Raw genomic sequence first — 22541 nt, forward strand, 5'->3', positions numbered from 1 at the left:
TGGCTTACAAAAACATGGAGTGTTCTTTATAGATGACATAATGAGATGGACCACAACTGAACTCGAAGCTTCTTTTTATAGACCGGAATCATATTGATATTTATTTAAATGCAAATAATACGTTGAATAAAATATAGATCTTATGCAATGTTCTTGATAAGTACGTGGCTTCAAGCGCTAAAGAGCAAGCCTAACGAAGGCGGCAGGCACTTCTTTCGTACGGTACGCATCGTGGACTAACCTTTAAACTCACAGCACAGGGTAGTACAGAGCAGAGAGGGTACAAAAGTGAAATAAATGAACACTCGGATTACAGGATCAGATGAAATTTGAAATTTTTACAAATCAATCGGCGTTTTACCAAAAAATGTCTAAGGTGGTTAAAATGCCTTATCTAGTTTTGAGGGAAACACCAAAGCGATAGCGATAATGGCATATTTTTTAAGCTCCAAAACATTTTGATTTCATTGCTTTATATCGTTATATTACAAAGAAAACACTTAAATGTCTAAAAGATACGAATACCAACATTTGCAAAGATCTTATTGAGGGAAATTAGAATCAAATTTAGTTATTACTTAGTATAACTTTAAAATGCCACCATTGCACGTGAACTGAAATACCCAGGCCAATCCAATCAAGTTTTTGCGTCACAAATATCAAAAGAACTTTTATAGGCAAAAAGTATGCATCAAGTTCAATAATCAACTTCGAACTTATGATGGAAAAAGAGGCTTTTGATATCTGGTAGGATTGGTTTAGCACTGAACGGAAAGTATGATTAATGAAGTGTTGTAATTTCTATCACATGATCTTATAACTTTCACTCAATCAACTATCACAAATTTGAAAACTTCAAATTAACCATTTCATCTATTCATCTGACACAATGCAAAAAGACACTTCTTTTTTATTCCAAGCTGTAATTGAAATTTGAAGAATACAGTAAGGAATGAATTTCTGCCCTGGTGCTTAAAGCATATATATTTTTGGTAAATAAAGCAAAAGGGCAGTCATTTAAGGCATAAAGGGAAAAGTTGTTTTGACAGCCTTACTTGGTCCTTTGGGCAAGATATGTAATTGCATAGTAATATCAAGGACATGTGTTACCAAGGCACTTGCCAAGAATGAATTTATATTATTTTTAAGAAGGCCAATAAAGTTAAAAGGAAATAGTTCAACACGTTGTGGCATTTTTGACTCTAGCAAACTCATTGGCAACAATTTCAATCTTGACAACAAAATAACATGAACATGCATTGTATTGAAAACTGTATATATCCAATGAGATGCTCGTCTCACAATAAAAGCTTTAAAAACATTTTTGATGGTTCTGTTTATATAAAATATATATATAATAATGACATTGAATTTCTCCAGATTATCTTTAAAAAGAAAGCTTGATTGCGGTATTCAAATTACTGCCCAAGTGGCTACTTTAACAGCTTACACGGGCGAGCCTGCATCATTTCCGAGGGTGAGGTAATAATTATGCCGCATGTTTGGCTGTGACAACGAGCGGATATATACCTTAATTGGGACACCCATCATCAGATGGCAGGCCGAGCCTAAGAGCTGGCCTCTGACCCGAACAACAAACATCTTAGGAATGCTCAATTTTCTCCTCTCATTTCATGACATTGGCTTTTCTTATTTCTTTTAAGTGGCTTTTATTCCAACGTGGCGTGATTGGAATGACCACTGAACCACTTAGACCACTGGAATGTGGTGATTCCAGTGATCTATGGCCCAATCCCTCTCACGATTCTTCGTTCTGATGTACATTCTCTGAGGTGAGCACTGCCAGCCCTGACGTAAAAGGAAGCGAGGCGGAGGAAGCAAATCGTCCGAGCGCTTTCCCCTCCACTCCACGCTCCATCATCATAACAACACGTCAGTCTATGCTCTAGTCCGATTCTATCCGTCCGTGCGGAGCTGATCATCGACTTCTCCCGGACTGTCACTCGCGGGAAGATCTATCCAGCCTCGAACTGAGTCAGTTTGAGTTTGACCCAGGATTTCGAGAAAGGCAGAGCCGGGCAGAGCAGTGGCGTGGCTGGCCAGAACGCATTCGCAACCTTCAGTCAGGCTGAATAGCGCTAGTGGTACACGGCCAAACTAGGAGAGGACGATGAGGCAGCCAGCCCACCAGCCCGCCAGGCAGGCAGCCAAGGCAGGCAGGCAGGCAGGGAGCGTGTATTTTGTTGACGACGATCTGAGGAATGAGGATTCAATCAAAGACTGTGTGTGCACATAGACAGACTATCCAGCATCGAGTTCACTAACCAGTTGTCAATTTCGTGTTCGTCGCCATTCCTGCTAGGAGAGTGATCAGGGTGGGTTATTCCTTGAGGCGTGTTGGACCCGAATCATCCATCCCGCAAGTCCTGGAGAGTGTCTTAAAAGTCCGATTCTCGAGTTTCCATTCCTCGGCTTCATCGACGTTGCTCGATTCTCCGGAGCGTTCCACCAGCGCAATCAGGGTCCTGTACGTGCTGTATCACTGTATCGTTGATTGGCGCCGTGCCAGGACCAGCCATGGGTGAGCATCCGGGATCCGTGGTGCTCGTGGTTCGTTCGCCCAATTTCGCTGACTCAGATTTGAGCGTGTCCGCCTTCTGGGCCTGGGATGTGCTCCGGGTCAAGCAGGCCATCGCTGAGGCGTGTCCGGGCCATCCTGATCCGTCCGAGCAACGCCTCGTATATGCCGGCAAATTGTTGCAAGACTGGCAAACCTTGGAGCAGGTGCTCCGATTCGATGAACACGCTTTGAATTACACGCTCCACATGGTGTGCCGCCCACCCGTCCCCATTCAGACTTCACCCATTCCCTTGGTGACCGACGTTGAAAGCAGGGAAGCCGCGGTCTCGACCAGCCCCCGCCGCTCTCTGGACACGCCTACTGTGCCCATGCCTGGGGTTGAAGCCTCGGTGCCCCCCGTTCCCCCACACGCTTGGTCCGAGCTCTTTCAGGAGCAGATGCACGCCCTGCAGAGCCATAACCCGTCAGCCGATCAGGTAAGCCTCTGGCGATTATTGCCCCTCTCTGTCGGCGGATATCTCATTGGAATTCACTCTGTTTTTTAGATGATCTGGTGGCAAACCGTGTGTACCCAATACATGAACCAATACATGCATTATATGCAAGTGACGGGCGCCGCTCCGACTTCGTTTCCCACCCCCACTTGGCCGCCCGGTAATGCCCAGGCGCCTCTCACCGGCCCTCATAATCCGTTCTTCCCCCATATGGAACCCGCCGCGGGCCAGCCCCATCCTCCGACTGAGGGCCATCTGGCAGGCCATGCCGGAGGCGCCGGCTTGCCTGGACCGGCGCCCGGCGGCGCTGATATGCCCCAGGCTGCTCCGGAAGTAGCCAACGCTGGTCCGGGTGGCGCCATCGGGGCTGTGGCCAATAATGATGAAGGTCTGGGCCAAAGAGACGCCCTCGATTGGCTGGATCTGGCCACCCGAGCCATTGTGATGTTCAGCCTAATCTACGGCTATTCATCGCCCAGTCGAATTTTGATCGTCATGATTTTTGCCGTTTTGGCTTATTTGTGGAATGTGGGGTTCTTCCGACCCCGAGCATTACCCATGGCCCCGATCAATGCCCAACCGGATGATATTGTTCCCCCGCAAGTTGACCCGAATAATGAAGAAGCCGAAGCTGGAACCGAGGTGGTGAATGATGAAGCTATCATAACCAATGCTACAGAGGATCCCCCAAGGCAGGCCAACCCCGAGTCCAATGTCGAGGGCGACGAAAGTGGCAGTCCACCTGAGGAGAATGATTTAGAGCTCACCGAAAGTCCGGATCATCTCGCCACTGCATATACCTTTTTGTCGACGTTTTTCACCTCTCTCTTACCAGAGCAATATCAAGACGCTTGAGCACAGGGAAAAGAATGTCATACTTGTCTGAAATCTACCAACCCACTCGGAAGTGCTGTTATTTCGAGATAGTTTCGTGAAGCCTCCTCAGGAGGAGTGCACCCTACATCTTCAATTGACCGACATTGGATTCATCTCAAATTACAAAAATGCAGAATCGTCGGGAAAAAGAGCCGTTGTCTGTGATCCATACCATATAAATTATAAGCTATTTTATTTACGAAGATGTATGTATGTGAAGAGGAAATATCTTCCGAGGACAATTGAAATCCAATTTTGTGTATGAATATGTTGAAACGAGTATAATAAAATCACGTTTGAATGAGTTTTGTGCTACTTATCAGTAATTGGCTGGTCATAATTTGATCAAGCCTAAGAAAGAAGAAAAGTACAGCCCAATGGCATTGATTCTGAAAAATTCTGACCACATAGTACTGAAAGGCGTCCACCATTCTAGGTGTAGCAGCAAAGTTTCCAAACTTATCCAAGACCATGGCTCCTGGCTACTGACATCCACCCAATTGATCAGGGTTTGGGGCGTAAGCAGTGGGAAAAATATGCACCCGGTGAAGTTTATCTGAAGATTGCTTACCGATCAGTCCGACTCTAGCTTTCTAAGTTATGTTAGTAGAGAAGTAGAGGGACAAGGCCTGGGTTCGAACTCATGTGCAGCCTGATCGTTTGAGCGCTTTGTAACCAATTGCACGATGGCCATCTCTTCTTTTTACTCTTGATTTGATTACCTTTGTTGCGTCGTTCGTCCCTCAAAAGGGTCACGTGGTTGATAGATATGATCGGCTATTTTTGGGGAAATGTTCATATAAAATTAGCTTTAGATCGATTGGGCGCAGAAGACCGTCAAAATGAGTGATCTTAAGTCCTTTGAGCCAATTTCCAAACGTAAATCAAGTGTCATGCTAATGGTTCAGTATTTAATTGAGGGGTTTTCAACTTAGATATGCACAAATGCATTATTTATAGTATAAGAAAAAGTTCAAGGAATTAGGTGAGAATAACTTTTGTAACAACAAGCTCTTTGAAATGCTTTCACGGAGCCATAATAGCAGGGGTCATCCAAAAACAAAAATGTGCAAATTTCCAGCAATTTCGTTGGAAGGAAGCGATGAATATTTAAAGGGGGAAATTCAAAGTCTACACAGAAGAAGAGACAAAAACGATAACTGCGACGAGGCGAGAACCTCAATAGCACCTGTGCCATCAATAGCCGGGAGAAGCTCTACCCTCCGACCCTTTAACCCCTATTACAATAATAATATCCTATCTAAATTGGTTACAAAAGGGGCAAAGAAATTATTTCCATACCTCCCGGAGGCTTCAAGGTCCACAGATGCGCCGGGGTTCAAACAAATCAACCATAAAAATTCGACCCTTAAAACTTCCCATTTTTTTCTATGTGGAATAGTATCAAAACCCCTTTAAACCTTCAAGCGAATAATCATGTGTTGTTGGTTTCCTACATGGACTGGAAACTGGATCTTTGATTGCCTATTCGGCATTTCCAGTAACAATAAAAACTTTGGCAACTTTGCTATGTACTCGTGTCTCATTGGCTCAGACTGTATCTGAGTTTCGACGCTAGCCCTCGCTAAAAAACAGTCAATTAGATGTTTTAAAAGTTGAAAACAAAATCGCTCATTATCTAGTTAAGTCAATATGTTACTGACACAATTACAAGTTACAAAACAAGGATTTCATGAAGTTCTCCCTTGGAGCGGATCTCGAATGTCTCACATTAGAAGAGAGGGCACCGGCTTTTTCCCCGGCCATGCTTCTTTGGCATATTTCTTCTTTTTGGGTTCATTGGGATCTTCTGAAGATGCGGCCGCAGGCACATGAGAATCGTGAGTAATGGACGAACTAGCTACAGGAGCCACCGGTACCGCGGCATTGACGGCTGGCGTGGTCATATCGATATCGGGGGCGGGATTGGGCAAGGGAATGCCTAATTTGGAGGAAAAGCCCGTGACTCCTCCAAAGCTGGGATCTATTCCATCGTAAAGACCTTTGGGGGAGGTAGGTTGAGGAAGCAGATGGGGCTTTTTGTTAGGAGAGGGTCCTGAATGGCCTGAAGATAATAAACCTGGATACGATGATTCGTTGGAGCGCTGAAAAAAAAAAGAGATAACAAGAATAAACTGAAATGACAATCAAACGTACTTGACACTTAAGTATTTAGTGAGATGTGGGTGGTAAATGCTATTCACCTTTTTGGGTATGACGGTGGATTCAATCATGTTTCGGAATCGCCCTACGCTTGGATCGATGTCTTCTGGGTTGATAACATCCTCCTCTTCATTGAAAGTGATCCGAATCTTGCGCTTCTTCCTGGGTTTTTCCTCCGGAATGCCTAGCATGGTGATCCGCCGGTTGTGAGCCGTATTAAACTCGGTCAAATGGTCGAGCTCCGTCTCCGTCTCGGGCAATCCTAGCAAGTGAGCCCCATCCGTGTTTTCGCCGGCCTTTTCCAACTCGTCCATAATGGGTCGAGGTCCGGATTGCGGGCGCTCTCTGACCAAATACATGCGAGTGGACGCACCAAAATGGAACTGACTCTCGGCAGGTAATTGCGTGGGCTTATGTCCTTCCAGTCGGACCCGACCGATGAAAGTGCCGTGAGCTGTAACACAAATGGACCGTTTAATGACGGTAAGGTAAGCAACTACTCGTACATCAGCACTTACTACTACCCAGGTCCACGAGGAACATGCGGTGGAGATGTTTGTGGTAGACCAATGCGGCATGGACGCGAGAGCAACTCTGGTGGTCAATGCACACGTCATTGAGTTGGGCATTGCGTCCGAATAAATAGCATCGCTTATCGTCGATCATTAATTTCTGGATCAGCTTCCCGTCCTTCAAGACGTCCAAATGGAGGCCCGTGGGTGGTTTGCCCGCCCTAGATGAGAAAAAAGCCATGAAGTGCATTTTATATTTTTCGGACTTCCTTTCACCAACGGGAGTTGTGGTCCTTAGAAGCTTATGTAAGTTAATATCCAAATATCATCTAATCTACTAGTGAATTGGTTTTGGCTCATCTGGCTAAACGTTAAATATGGGTTAGTCGGGGATTTTGTTTAAAAAACTTGCCGGAGTCTGGCTTAACACCTGTCAAGGGATCACCGGCTTTATATCCTCTATACGGATATAAAATAAAATGGCCGGTGAATAAACCAAGAAGGGGCTCCAAGATAGAAGAGAGCAGGACTTCATTGTTTTAACTTACCTGGATTTTCGAAGGCTTGAAGATGCCATCAAAGTTTTGCAAACCTGTTGAACTAAGTGAAGCCCTATTGTGCGACGCATATTAAAGATATGGCTGAACAGTCGAGATCTACTGCATTAGTATCGCGATGCTATATCTGGACTCAAACGTCTGATATATCAAACCACACGTTTGAAAAGCTTTACCCACCTTCAACTGGATATGCTCATCGAACTTACCACTTTCTTGGAAAACTGCCCCTAAACCCTCTTTGGACATAACTTGCTGAACATCATGACATCAAATACATTCAAAAGAGGCTTGCTGGGGTACCGTAGTGGTAGAGCATCGGCTTTCCAATTTGCGAATCCTGATTCGATCCCAGGCTAGCCAAGTCCAAGCTTCTTTGTGGTATTTAAATTTGCAGCATGAGTTGCTACTTTAACAACTTAAATGGGCGAACATGCGGTCATTCCCGAGGGTGAGGTAATAATTAATGTTGGCTGTGACGACGAAGCGGGAATATCCCTCAATTGGGACACCCAAAATCAGATGGTAGGCCGAGCGAGAGAGTTGCCATCTGACTTCGTAACAAACAAAACAAACAAATCAATATGTTCAAAAGGATTTTTTATTAGAGGCTACCTAAAGGTTACTGAACGAAATTTTATTGCATTCAGGGGCATATTACTTTTAACCCCCCCAGAATAGATTTGACCTTTTCTCTTCCCGATTAAACTCTTCCAGATTAAACTCTTCCCGATTACTGGAATGTTGGCCATTTCTATGACAAACCACTTTTGTACCATTAGCAAATTGATGATCTTTTACTATTTTTTTTTTTACTGATTTTTCACTATTCAGCTTTTAACGTGGAGCAATGAAGTTGGTAAAAAAGAGGAGATCTGACTTGAAGCCCTTGGAGATGAACACCCACCCGACTTGATATGATTTATGTCGCTAAGAGATCGCCTCACCTATCTTGGGGAGCCTGTTAACTAAAACGCCATAGATTGCCAAGTCCACGGTCTTGGCAAAGTCGAGAGTCTAAATCTACATCGAATCGTACCTATCTAGTCCATTATTGACATAGTAGACTAACTACTAGCAGTAGTAACAAAATTACTGTAACACTCATTCAGTGGGGTAATCGTGCTAACATGGGCTGGAAATCCGGGCTATTTATGAGGAATGACTTCACAAAGTTAAAGAACGCGTTAAAAGCGTGATGGGCTCAAGTCACAAATGAAATCGATGATGATTGAGCGATAGACAACGTGATTGGACGAGCAAAAAGCAAAATGCATCGGGCTTGATGGTCCAAACAAACAAGGCAGGACTTTGGGAATTGAGAGGTCATGTCTAGCTACACACCACTATCTAAAGATCTGAACAGATGCGGGCTTGAACGAGGAACCCCATGGGTCGAATATGGGGACCCCTTTCTCCACTAATTGTTACTCATCATCTCAGGGACTCAGGCCCACGTCTTACCAGTTGGGGATGTCATAGTTGGTGGTCAAATTGTTGGTCATGGTCACCGTGAGAAAGTCATCCACTCCACTAGCAAAGGGCGAGAAGTGTTTCCTAGTTGATTCACGGGACACCGATTGTCATGGAACTCGGATCCACGAAAGTAACTTGCTCACCTACTCAAAGGCCGTCATTAACTCTCACCGTCATTGAGCCACAACCAAAGCTAGAAATTCCGGAGCAGTCTGACTGACTGGGTCCATACAATTGTTGTTTTGTCTGTGGATATTATTGCTGTTCTTTTTCAGAGTGACCAAACCAACGGCTGAGAGCTCCACTGAAGATTTCTGATGTGGAATTCAATATGATATTGAAAGGATGCTATAGCTCGAGTTGGGTCAAAAAGCTAATATTCTCAAACATCAATAAAGATTGACTCAGACTATGCATATCCTACTCTATGGAACTAGGGTTAGCTTTTGCCTGAGTTGATTCTGAAATGCCAAATATGGGTCATCCTGTCCAAAATCAAGAACTACGGATCAGTGCTGCCAGATGGCAAATTTATATGCCAAAAAGTGTACACTCGGCATATTTGTAACCCGTCTGGTATGTGAAAATAGAATATGGCATGCTTTTTGGCATATTCTTGAAGTTAATTGGCCAGGTTTTTTCAAACTTGACAAATATGTTGCAAAATGGACAATTAGACATTCCCATCTAGCTGCCTTGGCTTGATTGATAGAGGTGCAATACCTCCTCCCTGTGACGCCCTTCATTTTGTCAACTACCTACTTATCATAATTATAACTATCAGTCTCTAATCTCTACTAATCTCATTGGACTATGTTGTTTTCCAACTGCACCTGTAACTAAAGATTTTGATTTTGATTAGGCTGGACTAAATCCTCTGCAGGTGGTATTTTTGATTGCTAGAAAATAGAGTTTCTGATAAAATATAGGCCCCTCTGCCATTGAGAATTCAATCTTGACAAGATTTGGGACATATTATGGTTATTCCGCCAGTGACTATTGAATTTCCTCACAAATTTGTTTTACAGAGGGGACGAGACGTGGTGTAGTGGTTAGCGCAGTTTCCTAAGGTGAGAAATGCCCCTGGTTCAAATCTCCTCCCTGATCTTTCTCCGAAGGAAACTTATAGACGCTAACCGCACCTACTGACGGAGGACCAAACTGATACTGGACATGAATCTGCCTAACGAAATTCGGAATTGGAAGATTTGCTGATCTGTTTCCACAAATTGTGGGAAATCTATTGTAGAAGGCAATTATTTCTAAATATTTATGTTATGAATCACTGCAGCGCAATTCAAGCTCAGGAAATTATAATTTCAAATGGCCTGATTAATCAACAATGATGTAACAATCCTGATCTTTTTCCGGTTACTAAGGGATACCTTTGCGTTACTATCCTTCATAAGATTTTGATTGATACCTTTTACCACTCCCCTAAAGCCCATAAACACTCAAATTGTGGGTAAAAGCATGTTCTAAATCATTAAAATCTTGCTTGAGAGGTCACTCAATATAGTGATTCCAGCTGAATTATAATGACGACCTCCACATGTTGCAAAATCTTTTAAATATGAGACATTTTTTCTTTCGGGCATGGTTTCTGGCATATTCCGATTTTCATCTGGCATGTTTTAAGAGCTATTCTATACTGATGGGATCAAATAAATAATCACGGAGGTTGTGACTAGGGCTACCAATTTACTTTTTCTGGGGCATGTGGCATCACTAGCGAAATTTCGGAAACCCGTTAGTTGGTAATAAAAAGTAACCCTGATTTTTCTTCGATCAAAACATGGTTGCCGTTTTGGTCAAACCAAACCTTTTATGTTAAGCGGGAGACGGTAAACGTTATTCTCCACCGATTAGTTGGCGGTGCTACTTTTTCAATCTTAACCTGACCTAATCAAACCTAATTTAACCTTACCTAACCTAACCCAACCTAACCTAACACGATATTGAAAACCCTTAAAGTCTCTATCTAAACCTTTTAACATTTTGCCACAAATTTAAAAATAAGCACCACCAACTAATCAGTGGAGAATAACGTTTATCGTGGGTGGGAGACGGCTGGTGCTTTGATTTTCCTAGCTTTCTAACATACTGATTTTGAAAATTTATTTGATCACATCACTACTATTTAGGCATGTTTGGTGCCCAAGGACCAGCCAGCACTGATATGGATTGGAAACTAGAAAGCCCATACACTTGCACGTACTTTTCGATTTATAAACTTTCAACAGAAGAGAAAATTAAAAATTAAATGCACCATGCATCTTATTCAGCATTAGCATTTTTTTATGATCCAAAGCTCTGGCCAAATGATTTAATTTGGGCCCAAATTCTGCCTAAGAGAACTGATGAGGGATAGTACACAAATTAGGAATCCTTGGCCTACTCCATGTCACGGTCGGCAAAATCAAAAGAAAGTGCCAGATAACGTACCAAAAAGTAAAAACTTAAGAGTGGTAGTAACAAAAGGTTAAACTTTATGAAAGGGAAAAATTTAAACTGATTGTTTTGAAAGGATTTCGATGAAAGTTTCTTTTGATGAAAAGAGTTCAGTCCTACTAGTCAGCAGTATACTAGTTGGCATTACAATGTTCCTAACTTGAATTTCTTCAGCAACAAACTGGTAGTTGTGCAGAATTACCCAGATATTTAGAAATTATTGCTTTTAAAAACAAATTTCTTGCAAGTGGTGAAGGTACGTCAGCAAAAGTGCAACTCCAAATTTAAATTTTTGCAAAGTTAGTTTTTTTGCTTTTAAGTAGACTTCATCGTTTGAGAATTTTTTCCCTGTGAGTAAATTATTTGGTGCTTTCAAAACTTTTTGCAGTGATTGTTTGGTCCTCAAAAAGAGGTTTTTTTCGAGCCCTGTTGATGTAGTCCAACTCGACTTTGACAAGGCCTTTGACAAGTTAGATCATGGCCTTTTATTTAACTTCTTGAATATGCGTCGCACATTTGGGCTCCCACTAGTTCAAAGAGTTTGCAAGAGGTTGAGCAGGTCCAAATATGTTTGACCAGAAACATCGAAAGTATGAGAGAGCTCTTGTATAGGGCTTGTCAAGTAAACGCGTTCGTGAACAACTGACGTTATTCCATGGAGTAAAATCAAAGACAACATGCCCAGCCAAACGGCATTGTGTAAACATTGAATTTTGACATTTCTTCCATTTTACATGTTTGTCTAAGCAAATAGCATTGTGGTATTGAGCCAATTTGATAGTGCGTTCCCCAAATTATGCCAAACATGTTCATTTTGTTGGGTTTTGTAACATAGCTCACTCAAAATCACTGGATTATTGAAAATTCAAGGGGCGAATGAAGCGAGTTGGCTGTGATGTTTGCCTTATTTCTCCCTTCCAAAAATGCCCAAAATCAGGGTGCCGGACCTCATTTATCCTTGAATTTCATTCACTTGACATCCCCTATTGGAGAGGCTAGAGAGATTGGGACTGTACAGTATTCAGAGAAGGTACGAAAGGTATCTGATATGGTACGTTTTGAAAAGCATTCATGAGCTTTGTCCCCACCCAGGTTTAATGGTCAATTACAATAGCTGTAGAGGCTTAAAGTGCGTTTTGAGAGCACCTTTCAGCCTTCAAGAATCCAGGTTAGTAAGAACAATGACGTCCAACTCTCTTCTATCTTGGGCTCCTTCATTGTTCAATTTACTCCCCTCAAATATTTGTCGGTCGTATGAAGATGTCAGACCATAGATACAGTACTTAATGACAAGAATATGAAGTCACGTAAAATATATTCTTAATTTTCACGTCTTGAACTGCTGGGGATCCCATTCCCAGTATTCCCAGTAGCGGTAATCAAGTCCGCCAAAAGAAATAATCATATTTATTCTTTACATTCATGATCAGTGTGCAGTATGGTCACACTCCCTTTGTGTCTCTCAAGTCTCAAGTTCTCAAGTCGTGTCGGACTTCAAGAGTCGTGCGAGCTGAGTGAGTCGTTTTTGCCACAGATCTTATAGTCACAAAGCATTCACCAAGATAACTCACGGCGAGTTACTCAGACAGACCCATCTTTCGAATTTTTAGCTGATACCTGGAGGACTATTAAGGCGTGTTTTCTACTTTTAGAGGCATTACCTTCCACCGACATGAGTATCATGTCTCACTGGCCATTGATTTAGCGGCAATAGAAAGCTACAACCAACTCGTAATGCCTCATCTTTACTTACTCTTCAATGGTAAAGTGTCTTTGCTCAGCGCTTGCTTGGCTTGCTTGCCCTAATCGTTGCGTCATGTTGATATTGAACTTGATCCAAGTGTCACCACTCAGACGCCTCCAATCACAACATTGCCTCGAAACGCCCTATTAGATATCCCTATTTTTCAGTAAAACTGACGTTTACCTCTGACCTTGACGTTACTCAAAGCATCTCATGGGATGAGTTAAAGATTCGTCTTCTTTAAACACGCGTTTGGTTTGCCTTAGCTACATTTTTGTATTTTTGGCGCTTTTTACTATTATCAATTAAGGCATGGCTGTAAACTTAAGGCCGTGAATTCATAAGCATTTGCTCTTTGACTAGATTGACCCTGGCCTTTGGCGACCTGTTTCGTCCTGTTCTTGACCCCAGGCAGCCGGGCCCGCCTCTTCCGCCCATCCTCCAATTCTGGGGTCATGTCCCTGGGGTCGCGACGTGTGCTCTTCCGATCCACAGATTCTTTGGGCGATTTGTTTCACGGGCCGGATTCGGCCCATTTGGCCGATGTTAAACTCATCTGCGACGGTGGACAGTGCGTGTTTTGGGCCCACCGGCCGGTTTTGGCCAGTGTGTCCACGCTGTTGAAGCATCTGTTTTTGGAAGCGGGTCCGGAGGCGTCCTCCGTGGTCACGGTCCATTTACCGGATGTGGCGGCCCGACCCCTCAAGGCCGTGTTGGATTATGTCTACACTGGGGCTATGTATCTCTGCGCGGCCGAGTGGGAAGCCGTGCTACGGGTGATTGAGGTTCTGCGGATCCATTGTGGCGTGTCCGTATCGAAAATGGTACCGGTGAGTGGCGGTCGTGGCCGATCCGGATCTAAGCGCATCAAACGGGAGAGCCAATGGGTCGAAGCCGAGGCTCAATTCATGGGCTTGGCTCACATGGCCGGGTTGAAACGGGAAGAAGAGGGCTTATGGGAGGCCAAGCCGGATCTTCCCACCTGGCCTCCATCGGGAGTCCAGCCGGTTCCAGTGGCCGAGCTTGAGAGCCCACGTCGCTGGGTGAGTGAGCCCCCTTTGGTCGTTCATCCGGAAGTGACGGCCAAAGCTCGATTGCATCGAGGTAAAACTGCGAAATGGCATGGAAGAAAGTCAGCCGACATCAGTGTAATGATTGTGATTATGTTTATTGACCCTTCACAGGCTTGTCATCGGTTGAAGTCTTGGATGATGAAGATGACGAGGAAGATGAGGATGGCCTCGAGGATCACCTCAAAGACGACGCCCATCGACCCTCCTCTCATCCAATAAATGAATCTTCAGCCATTAAACCCGAATGCCCTTCGGATTCAATTTGTGTTATGTGCGGCAAAAACTTCAAGCATGAAGATAACTTGCGGGTTCATCTCCGATCTCATCTTGGGTTAAAGGCTGTTCTTCCCAATTGTCAAATTTGTACCAGGTGAGAAGACGGTTTAATTCGCCAATAACTTAATTGAATTCAATGTAGTAACGGCATGTGTCCAACTTTTTAGGAACTTTCGTTCGCAGCTTGAACACAATCTGCACAAAGAGTCTCATCGGTACGCCCGTTTCATGAAGCGAGCCCAACTGACCTCTTATCCGACTCTGGCTTCCAATGCCAAGAGTAATCGACCTCAAAACCTCTGGCAAGCTTCGAAATGTGTGCGTAGAGCATTAAAAGTGTTGCGTCAAAAACTTCCTACTCTCCAAGAGCAATCTCATATCGGGACAAAGCATCTAGCAGTTACGACTGAATCTCGAAAAAGTAGCCGTCGACAAATGCCTTCGAGAAAAAAACTTGAACAAAACCAGGGCAAAAAATCCAATCAAGTAATCGGAAAATTATGTGAATCCAACTTAATCAGTCGCCCCAAGCAAGCCAGGGTGATCTTGAAACCCATAAAGTTCAGGGGAACCTCCGAATTTCTTCAGACACCCATTGCCTCGAAGGTGTCCACACCAAACCGTCGCAAACGGACAGGATCTCAGTCCACCGTAAAAATATCCAAATCTCCGGCGGAAACTCTGTCTCCCACCACGCTTACTTCTTCGAAATCTCGGAGTCGAAAATCGTCAACCGCATCTTTATCGTCACTCTCTGCCGATGCTCGATCATCTAAAGCGAGCCGGAAGTCGAGCGAGAGTAACTTGACTTGTCCGACTTGTGACAAGACGTTCATAGCCCGCTCCATCTTTGACCGCCATGTGCGAACCTACAAGCATGGAATCTTCGCCCAATTGGATTCGCCCCAACCCACGCCCCTCTACATTCCCCATTCCAGTGCACCGCCTCTTCCGCATTTCAATACTGTAGTCCAACCTACCATTGAGGTTCAGGGACGACAAATGAACAAGTACGAGTGTCATTTGTGCCAAAAGGTGTTTCTACGCGTGAAAGATCTGGTGAAGCACAGAGAACGCATGTGTTCGGCTTGGAACCAAGTCGGATCACCTGCCCGAGTTGTTCAAGATGCTTCACAGGGTGCTCCTCCTTAGAGGACTTTTTTGGGTGCGTGGGTGTTTCTTTGGTTTTCCCCCTCGGCTTATTACCCCACGCCTGAACGATGTTACCATGAAACAGAGACTCGAGGGTTCAAATGATTTCTCATTCAGTTGATTTGAGCTTTGGCCTACCAAGAAAACGTTTTTCAAGTTTGAGCTCTGTCTAAGGTTTGTGTCATAAGTTATGAGCCCTTAAAAGTCGACTCAGAGAGGCCGTAGCTTTCGACAAACGTTTGATTGAGTGTAAAATTGACTAAAGATCAATTCAAAAAATACGGGCAAAAGTGAAGGATTAAGCATTTGACTAATCGTAGTAAAAGTTACCAACCCTACCCACATCGTCTCTAGCGGCATCCATTGATGACGTAGTCCTTGCTTCATGTCATTTTTGTCTCATGGAAGTCAAGTTCCTTTGCATTTGGTTTTCTTTTTCCACTTCTATTATTAACAGAGGCTTGATGGTCTGCTTGTCCTCTTCTCTGTACCTGACACTTGCGTCAGTTGTGTCTCGCTTCAACTGAACACTAATTGTTTTGTGTGTATGTTTACCAATTCACATGTTCAGAACATAAAGGATAATCGAAAATATAGATACGTATACATCAGAAAAATATGCCTTTTCTTTAACAGTGACTAGTGCTAGTGTAACAGCCAAATTCGGACTCATACGAGTCCCTCTATATTCCAAGCCTTTGCCGCATCCGAGTAATCAGTCCGACAAAAGCCTGGAGACCTCTAAATTTAATCCCGCCCAAACACCTATTTTGACATTGCAATCCTAAATTAGGCCAATGGTATCACCTTTCAAGGGCTCTTATCTCGTATGGTCGATTCATGACAGACTGACGTCCGTTTTAAAAAATAATCATTTCGAATACAGGCAATTTTTCCAAATTCCCACAAAGGATTCGAGTGTACTTTGACTCGAGCCAGGCTCGCTCCATCCCTAACAATTACCCTTAAACAGGTTACACAAGGGCCCAGACCAAAATAGACCATGGATAATTTTTAACTTGTTTCCAGATAAATACTCTGATCAATGGAATTTTCCTATGATTTGATTTCAAGCTCGTTGAAGCTTGAGCATAGTATAATAGAGCCACATTGTCAAGAAATTGGGGAAATTGTGTAGGTTAATTTGGCTTTATCTAGTTGATATAGAAGGTACGGACCACCTGGCCACTGGCCCCTCAGAGATGACAAGGACTTTGCAAATACCTGTTTTACATTGAGATTGTGAGGTGATGAGTCAGTGAGTGTATGTCACGACGTCTAATTTATGAAGGGTCTGGTGTGCACTGACAATCATACTAGGTTATATTCTATACCTATTTTTTCACTCAATCTCTTGATTCAGTATCAAATTATGAGACGGTTGTTTCAGGGAAGTATTGTTAGAAAGTTAGTTGAAATGATGTAATTTTACAAATGTGAACCATTTCAGATTAAATTGATCAAAAAAAGTCGTCCAATGACATCTGAAATGAGATTGCCTTTTGGTCGATTTTAAATTGATCAAACAATTGTTTGTAAGGTCAATAGTAAGTCGTTTGGCCATAATATCCTCAAAATTAGCTGTTGTTTTGTACTATCAGCTTTCTTTTTTATAACGACTTTTCATTCATCCAGTTTGCTTAAAAGAGTATCATTTTAAATGACTCTTAAAGATTAAGATCAACTTCAGACAACGGTATGTGAACCCGCTCTATTTAAGGAGAAACTTACACCACTCAGGTGTGCTACAATTCCTCTATGTTGTGCTAAAAGATCAAGAAATTATTTACAGGTTATCCTTATGTCTAAATCCTTCTCACTGCCAAATAAGGTTTAACTGAACGGTTTTACTAATTCCGTCATTGCGCAAAGAAACACGCCATGTAGTGTAGATTTAATTTATGAAAACAATGAAAATCAAGCAGATTTTTCGTCCAATGTTTAGCATTTTGCATGATTTACATCATTTTTTCGGGCTGTTTGTTGTTTAATTTCACGGTCAAACAGATTTTATATAAAACTTGCGCATACCTTTGGGCCATTTTATGATAATGAGACCAAAGACCCAAAGCAAATATGAGAACAAAATATGAAGGCCGACTACACATGAATATATCAGCGGCTTCAAGCTTGTTTCACTAGGTTCCCCGTGTTTTAAAGCGCGCAAATGTATGGTTGTGATTCTGTGGAAGCAAATTTTTGTTACGACCAAGTGTGTAGTGGGCTAGCTCATTCATAATGCATTTTGTGTACTGCTATAGTATGGGCTTTGAAAGGGTAGAACTTTAGATCCAGTCGTTCGATTGAGTTGAAGTTTGGAGTACATTCTCGTTGGAACACAATAGCTTTATCAGATATATCACTTAAACATCATATTTAGCTTATGAAAGAACTCTTTCTTGTTTGTGTCGCATCACCTTAAAATATTTGAAGAAGGCTCCTAATTGTATAAAAACAAAAATATTGAATGGTTCACTTCTTCAAAATTTACAAAATGCTTGTTTTGGTAGCTTACCAACGTGGAGGATGAAACCATTGGGAAGAAATACTACCACTAAGATGGATGAATATTTACGGCACTGATAATTTTGATAGGACTTAAGGAAAAATGAAATGTATTTGGAAACAGAGAAAATGCAAGAAATCCAGAATAAAAAAACTATGTTCATTAGCATGAAAAGTGAAGCCCTAGTAATAATCCTACTTGCTCAATATCATATCCCAATTAGGATGTTACTTCTCTTTTTTCGCTTTTTGGTCAGCCCCGGTGATCAGCTACGAGAAGATTGCTCTCGTAGTCAGAGAGAGGATTGAAACAAGAACATGAACGCGGCTCTCATTCTTCTTTGGTTCCACTGTGAACGAACATGTGGTCCTTCTTGTCTGACGAGTCCACATACTTCAATGCTTGATTTGTGTCCAATCAAAATACGGCACGACCGATAGCCATGGATCCAAATTCATCCTTTTCAGAAAAGGATTTGGATTTGGAGTCTGCCATAGCGGAGAACGAGATGAACACCACATTCAATCATACAGAGTTGATCGTCCAATATTTTGTCCAACCCATCTTCGAAATCATCGTTCATGGCTTATTGGTGACCATCATTGGCTGTGCCGGCATTTTGGGCAATATCTCATGCTTGATTGTGCTCTTCAAGCCATGCATGAAAAATAACATCAATTGTCTACTCATCGGCTTGTGCTTTGTTGACATGTCACTAATCATTTCGGCACTGATTCTCTTCTCCACCCCAGCCATTCAAATCTATCTGGAGGTGGACAGTGGCTCCATTTGGATCCATTTCTATCCTCTTGTCACTCCAATCATGTACCCCATTGCCATGATTTCGCAAACGTCGTCCGTGTATCTAACGATGATCATCACAATCGAGCGCTACCTCGTGGTGTGTTGGCCTCTGCGATCCCGGTCGTTGTGCACCTATGGCAGGGCTAAAAGATGTGTCTTCATGGTATTCCTGTTCGCCATCTTGTACAACTTGACTCGATTCTTTGAGTTTTCTCATAAAAAGACCTATGACGAGGACGGCAACTACATGTTCTCGTTGATTGCGACCGATCTACGAGAGAATCATATGTACATTAGCTTGTACATGAACTGGTTGTACATGATTGTTATGTACGCGTTCCCTTTCTTGGTCATGTTCGTTTTGAACTGGAAGATTGCGCGCGAAATTCAAAAGGCCAAACAAGAACGGTTTCGCATGAGCAATTCGGAGAAGAAGGAGCAGAGCGTGGCCATCATGTTGATGGTGGTGGTCACTATCTTTATGATATGCAATGCTCCGGCCATGGCTTCAAATATCGCAGAGCACCTTCGATACGATGCCCTGGAGCTCACTCAGATCTCAAACTTCTTGGTGGTTCTCAATTCGTCGGTGAACGTCATGGTTTACCTCACATTTGGCATGAAGTTTCGCCGAGTGTTTTGCAAGGTCTTTTGTTGCAAGGAGGACACTCACGAAGAGATTCGTGTAAGTTTTGGTCGGTCGGTCCGAGGAGCTCCACATCGAGCCTCTTCACAAATGAAGCGTGGTCCCCGTGAAGCTGGTTCCATTGAAGTGGGACACGAGAAGACCTTGCCAGCACCTAAGCGCCAATCTCCTAAGACAATTTATAAGTCACATCTTACACTTACCAAAACCTTTTCTTTGGAATCGGAAAAGAACTTTTCGTTGGGCTCTAGGGAACGATTCGGATCGGATATGCCCTAACGGCAATCGATGACATGGTTTCGCTGGAGATCTTTGATGATTGCACTAGGCAGTAATATGTACTGTAGTCTTCACAAAACCCTGCGCTATCAAACTATTTCAATTCTGTTATGGTATGTTCTCAAGTGAAGTGTTAGTAAAAACTCGACCATGACATACTTAAGAATCCGTACAAATGTGTTTGTAAATTGTAGTTTGCAATGTTATTCAAAGTGTGACTCTTTTCAATAATAAAAACGAGCAAATAGTTTCATTGTCCTTCACATTTCTTCTTCCATCATCGGGGCCATAAAAGAGTGTTCATAAGCTCCGCTTAATCTTAAAAGAAGCTGTATCTAGAATATAGGGCTAGTCAAGTAAACGCGTTCATGTACAACTGATGTTATTCCATGGAGTAAAAGCCAAGACAACATACCCAGCCAAACCGCACTGTGCATGCATTGGATTTGGACATTTTTTCCATTTTATATGCTTGTCTAGGCAATTAGCATTGTGGTATTGAGCCAATTCGATAGTGCGTTCACTGACTAACACCAAACATGCTCATTTAGTAAGGTTTTGTAACGCAACTCGCTCAAAACCACACGATTATTCAAAATTAAATGGGCGAATGATGCGAGTGAACGGTGATGTTTGTCTTAGCTCTCTCTCCCCAAAATGCCCAAAATCAGGGTACCGGACTACATTTTTCCTTGAATTTTCTTTACTTGACATTCCCTATTGGCACAGCCTCGAACTTTCCCCATCAGTCATTGGTCGCTGATTTCAAACTAATTGAAGCACATATCAGTTACTTCTTTACCAAAAACCGAAGGGAATAAAGAAACCCATATTGAATAAGGTCAATATTTGTGTTTGAATTAAAGAGTGAATTGAAATGTAAATCAATTCGCCATTTGTGGCAGAGAAAAAACTGTTTCTTGGATATACCTAACACTAAGTTTGACACGGGAGTTCAGAAGGATGGTTAGTTTTTGGGAAAAAGGAAGAGCAAGGAAGAACATGGAGCTTACTCCACTTACCTGTGCAATGTACAAAGCCTGTCTCTTAAGGCTTCAAAATGAAACGTGTTGCAACTCTTAACTTCATTGTTAGATGGCACGGCAAAAAACACCAAAGTAAAATGCTCTCTGCAGCCAAATTATTGCTATTTCTGTTTCTCTTGATTAAATCTGTTAAATTGCCTGAATCCTTCTTGTTGTTGTGGGGGATCAATTAACACTTTGCAAATGTGTACACAAAGTGTGTTGACGTTTCTTCTTGATGCCGATACTTTTCAGTGTTCTAACTTGCAACACCTTATGACCTTGTGGCTAGCTCCTTTCATGATCTGAGGTGAGAAAACTCACCCTGCAACTCCAACTGTCTAATCATTGGCAAAAATGTTATGCTTTAAAGCAGTAAAATATTGCAAAAAAAAGGAATTGCAATAAAGAATTTTTTTTGAAAATCATGTCAAACTTGAATCAAGTAAGTTGTAAAAAAAATCAAAAAAATATGATTTATGTTTTGCTCTGTTTTACATTTTGTAATACAGGGCACCAGATTTATGAACCTTTGGAACTAAACACATAAGAACAAAATTAAAGACGAATTTTGAATTGATCTCATTCCCCAATCAGTTTATGCTTCTTTCCCAGAGTTATGTAAGTATAGATGACAAAATAGTATATATGGTACAGCACTTTCTTTAAGGTTAGAGAAAACAAGACTTCAGCCTTCAAGCAATTTACAAGCATATTACGAATTCATTCTTTTCAGATTTTCCAGCAGAACTATTTTCGGTGCTATAAAGTAGCTCCATTTCGGACATTTAGGCAAGCGCTGGTACCAGCAAACAAACTTGCCTGCCAATGCCAGTGATGCAAAATTGGCGTTTCAAACTGGTTTCAACGAAGCTGACCTTGCCTCATATAGTAATGTGAAAGAAGGGTCAGTGTCAAAGACGTGTTTGAAGCCCCAAACTTGCATCACTGACACTGGTACCAGCAAACAAACGAATCTGCCAGAGCTTGGCTAAACGTCCCCATACCTTAAAATAATTTTATTCATGACGATCTTAAGGCATTTTTTGGCTTTGTGGTACCAGGGCGGTAAATTAGGATTTCATAAAAATGTTCAATAAGCAATGTAATATATCCAACATTTAGCTCTTGAAAATGCTTAAATTAGCCCTGTAGTAGTAACAAGCAGTGCCCAAGAACTTCAAAGTAGTTGAATAAAAATCACAGACCATCAAAATCAAACGTAGCTACGAACTTGATACTATTGATATCCAATTTATCTTATATTCGTGGGTGGATTAGCTATCAAATGAATTTAAAGCTATGTGAGATGCGTTAGTTTTTCATGTTGAACTGTTGGGATGCCATTCCCAGTGGCGGTAAGAAAGTCCGCAAAGAAGGAATATCCTTGATAAAATGGCATTAACGACAACAATAATGGACCAAATACCCTTGCTGCCCCTTCCCGAATAACATTTTTATACGTTATCGATTGAATTCCATGCACACTGCTTGTCATAGACATGACAGACATTTGTTGACTCAGAAGAGGAAGAAAATGAATGGGCAAATTTTACGCCCGAAACATATATTTATTATTCAATTACAGTTAGAACTCCGAGAAATCAATTTAATGGGGGAAAAGCAACAGAAAGTACTCATTTTGAATTGGACGAAATGACAAGAGCATGATTCGGCAATCAGTCGATGAAATGGCGTGTTGGATAAAGAGCATGTGCCAATTTTGGATCCTCAATTGTGCTTGGGCTCAATTGGACGGTCCACGTGATCTACTTGAATTGTGGTCGGATCTGGCGAGAGTATGGCCGAATAGGCTGATTCTTCACGTAATAACGGAATATCAAGCTGGTCAATTGCTTGATCTGAATAAATACCCTGGGATTCCATCGCTGTTTTCGGAGACACTTCTCGTGTCAATTATCAATGTCAAAGACGATGACCAGGTACGAGACTTAATCGCCTTTA

The 22541-nt window shown here is 42.3% G+C and overlaps 4 protein-coding genes across 4 annotated transcripts; 3 read left to right on the forward strand and 1 right to left on the reverse strand.

Annotated features, from left to right (window-relative positions):
* The first annotated feature begins 2219 nt into the window (after window positions 1–2219).
* Window positions 2220–4217, forward strand: LOC131884889 (homocysteine-responsive endoplasmic reticulum-resident ubiquitin-like domain member 1 protein). Its single transcript, XM_059232785.1, has 2 exons — window positions 2220–3018; window positions 3088–4217. Exons 1-2 carry the CDS (start codon window positions 2539–2541, stop codon window positions 3889–3891), a joined length of 1284 nt encoding a protein of 427 aa, XP_059088768.1. The 5' UTR covers window positions 2220–2538; the 3' UTR covers window positions 3892–4217.
* A 1300-nt stretch (window positions 4218–5517) lies between these two features.
* On the reverse strand, window positions 5518–9048 carry LOC131884890 (nuclear inhibitor of protein phosphatase 1-like). Its single transcript, XM_059232786.1, has 4 exons — window positions 8609–9048; window positions 6594–6808; window positions 6117–6529; window positions 5518–6017 (listed from the first exon to the last, which is right to left on the reverse strand). The coding sequence occupies exons 1-4, from the start codon at window positions 8647–8649 to the stop codon at window positions 5640–5642; spliced, it is 1047 nt and encodes a 348-aa protein (XP_059088769.1). The 5' UTR covers window positions 8650–9048; the 3' UTR covers window positions 5518–5639.
* Window positions 9049–13270: 4222 nt separating this feature from the next.
* Window positions 13271–15933, forward strand: LOC131884826 (uncharacterized). Its single transcript, XM_059232709.1, has 3 exons — window positions 13271–13919; window positions 14000–14258; window positions 14332–15933. Exons 1-3 carry the CDS (start codon window positions 13271–13273, stop codon window positions 15314–15316), a joined length of 1893 nt encoding a protein of 630 aa, XP_059088692.1. The 3' UTR covers window positions 15317–15933.
* A 2220-nt stretch (window positions 15934–18153) lies between these two features.
* Window positions 18154–19768, forward strand: LOC131884948 (FMRFamide receptor-like). Its single transcript, XM_059232845.1, has one exon. The coding sequence runs from the start codon at window positions 18265–18267 to the stop codon at window positions 19549–19551; it is 1287 nt and encodes a 428-aa protein (XP_059088828.1). The 5' UTR covers window positions 18154–18264; the 3' UTR covers window positions 19552–19768.
* Window positions 19769–22541: the final 2773 nt, after the last annotated feature.

This window comes from Tigriopus californicus, chromosome 8 (assembly GCF_007210705.1).
Source record: "Tigriopus californicus strain San Diego chromosome 8, Tcal_SD_v2.1, whole genome shotgun sequence".
In the NCBI taxonomy this organism is placed as follows: Eukaryota; Metazoa; Arthropoda; class Copepoda; order Harpacticoida; family Harpacticidae; genus Tigriopus; species Tigriopus californicus.

Coding starts and splice junctions, on each gene's coding strand:
- LOC131884826 (XM_059232709.1), top strand. CDS start 13,271: ATGTCCCTGGGGTCGCGACGTGTGCTCTTCCGATCCACAGATTCTTTG. Junction 13,920..13,999: donor CAAAGCTCGATTGCATCGAG/GTAAAACTGCGA, acceptor GACCCTTCACAG/GCTTGTCATCGGTTGAAGTC. Junction 14,259..14,331: donor AATTGTCAAATTTGTACCAG/GTGAGAAGACGG, acceptor CCAACTTTTTAG/GAACTTTCGTTCGCAGCTTG.
- LOC131884889 (XM_059232785.1), top strand. CDS start 2,539: ATGGGTGAGCATCCGGGATCCGTGGTGCTCGTGGTTCGTTCGCCCAAT. Junction 3,019..3,087: donor ATAACCCGTCAGCCGATCAG/GTAAGCCTCTGG, acceptor TCTGTTTTTTAG/ATGATCTGGTGGCAAACCGT.
- LOC131884890 (XM_059232786.1), bottom strand. CDS start 8,649: ATGACCAACAATTTGACCACCAACTATGACATCCCCAACTG. Junction 6,530..6,593: donor CCTCGTGGACCTGGGTAGTA/GTAAGTGCTGAT, acceptor TTTGTGTTACAG/CTCACGGCACTTTCATCGGT. Junction 6,018..6,116: donor CCACCGTCATACCCAAAAAG/GTGAATAGCATT, acceptor TTTTTTTTTCAG/CGCTCCAACGAATCATCGTA.
- LOC131884948 (XM_059232845.1), top strand. CDS start 18,265: ATGGATCCAAATTCATCCTTTTCAGAAAAGGATTTGGATTTGGAGTCT.